The sequence below is a fragment of the Bison bison genome, unplaced genomic scaffold (genome assembly GCF_000754665.1).
Source record: "Bison bison bison isolate TAMUID 2011002044 unplaced genomic scaffold, Bison_UMD1.0 scf7180017864530, whole genome shotgun sequence".
Classification (NCBI taxonomy): Eukaryota; Metazoa; Chordata; class Mammalia; order Artiodactyla; family Bovidae; genus Bison; species Bison bison.
In genome coordinates this window covers 8454755-8455553 of record NW_011495080.1, presented here as the reverse complement: position 1 = coordinate 8455553, position 799 = coordinate 8454755, and the positions used below count along the sequence as shown (strand labels likewise).

Sequence of the window (799 nt, the reverse complement as noted above, 5' to 3'; positions counted from 1 at the left end):
GGGGGGATGTTGGCTGTCTCTGGGCCCTGTCCCCACTCCCCACTTCATGGCCCCTGTGAAAAGGCTAAGACCGGGCCTAGAAGTGCTGGGGAAGGGATGGACCTTGAGGGAGGGGCCCCACGCTGACCGTCGACTCCTCCCCACAGGTAAACGTGGGAGAGGGCAGCCACCCCGAGCGGGTGAAGGTGTACGGCCCCGGCGTGGAGAAGACAGGCCTCAAGGCTAATGAGCCCACCTACTTCACAGTGGACTGCAGCGAAGCGGGGCAAGGTGCATCCAGGAGCAGGGAGTGGGGGGCGCGGCCGGGGGTGTCCGGGCAGGAGGCGCTGGTGCCCTCCACCTGTTCCCCGGAGTGGGACCTGTCACGTGCAGGAGGTTGTGGAGCCCCCAACTCATGGCCTCGTGCCTGCCTCCCTTCAGGCGATGTGAGCATTGGCATCAAGTGCGCCCCCGGCGTGGTGGGCCCTGCAGAGGCTGACATCGACTTTGACATCATCAAGAATGACAACGACACCTTCACAGTCAAGTACACACCTCCGGGGGCGGGCCGCTACACCATCATGGTGCTGTTTGCCAACCAGGTACCCTGTGCTTGGGTTTTGGTTATCAACCCTAACCTCACCCCCTTACCCGATCCCAACCAGCAGCTTGAGAGGCTGTCATCTGGGGACAATTCTATTGCCCCTGACTGAGCACTTCCTGTGTGTGGACAACATGCCTCAGAGGAAGCAAAAGGGACAAGGGACTCTTTTCAGACACTGCCCGTGTCCACCCTGACCAAGCCTTTTCTCCCTCCAGG

At 61.6% G+C, this 799-nt stretch overlaps 1 protein-coding gene across 1 annotated transcript in view; it reads left to right on the top strand.

Moving 5' to 3' along the window:
* The window catches only part of FLNC (filamin C, gamma), a 28049-nt gene that overhangs the window by 12585 nt on the left and 14665 nt on the right, over nucleotides 1-799 (top strand). Inside the window, 2 exon segments of the mRNA XM_010831763.1 lie at nucleotides 84-270; nucleotides 421-627. Of these exon segments, the coding sequence (XP_010830065.1) occupies nucleotides 84-270; nucleotides 421-627 (394 nt within the window).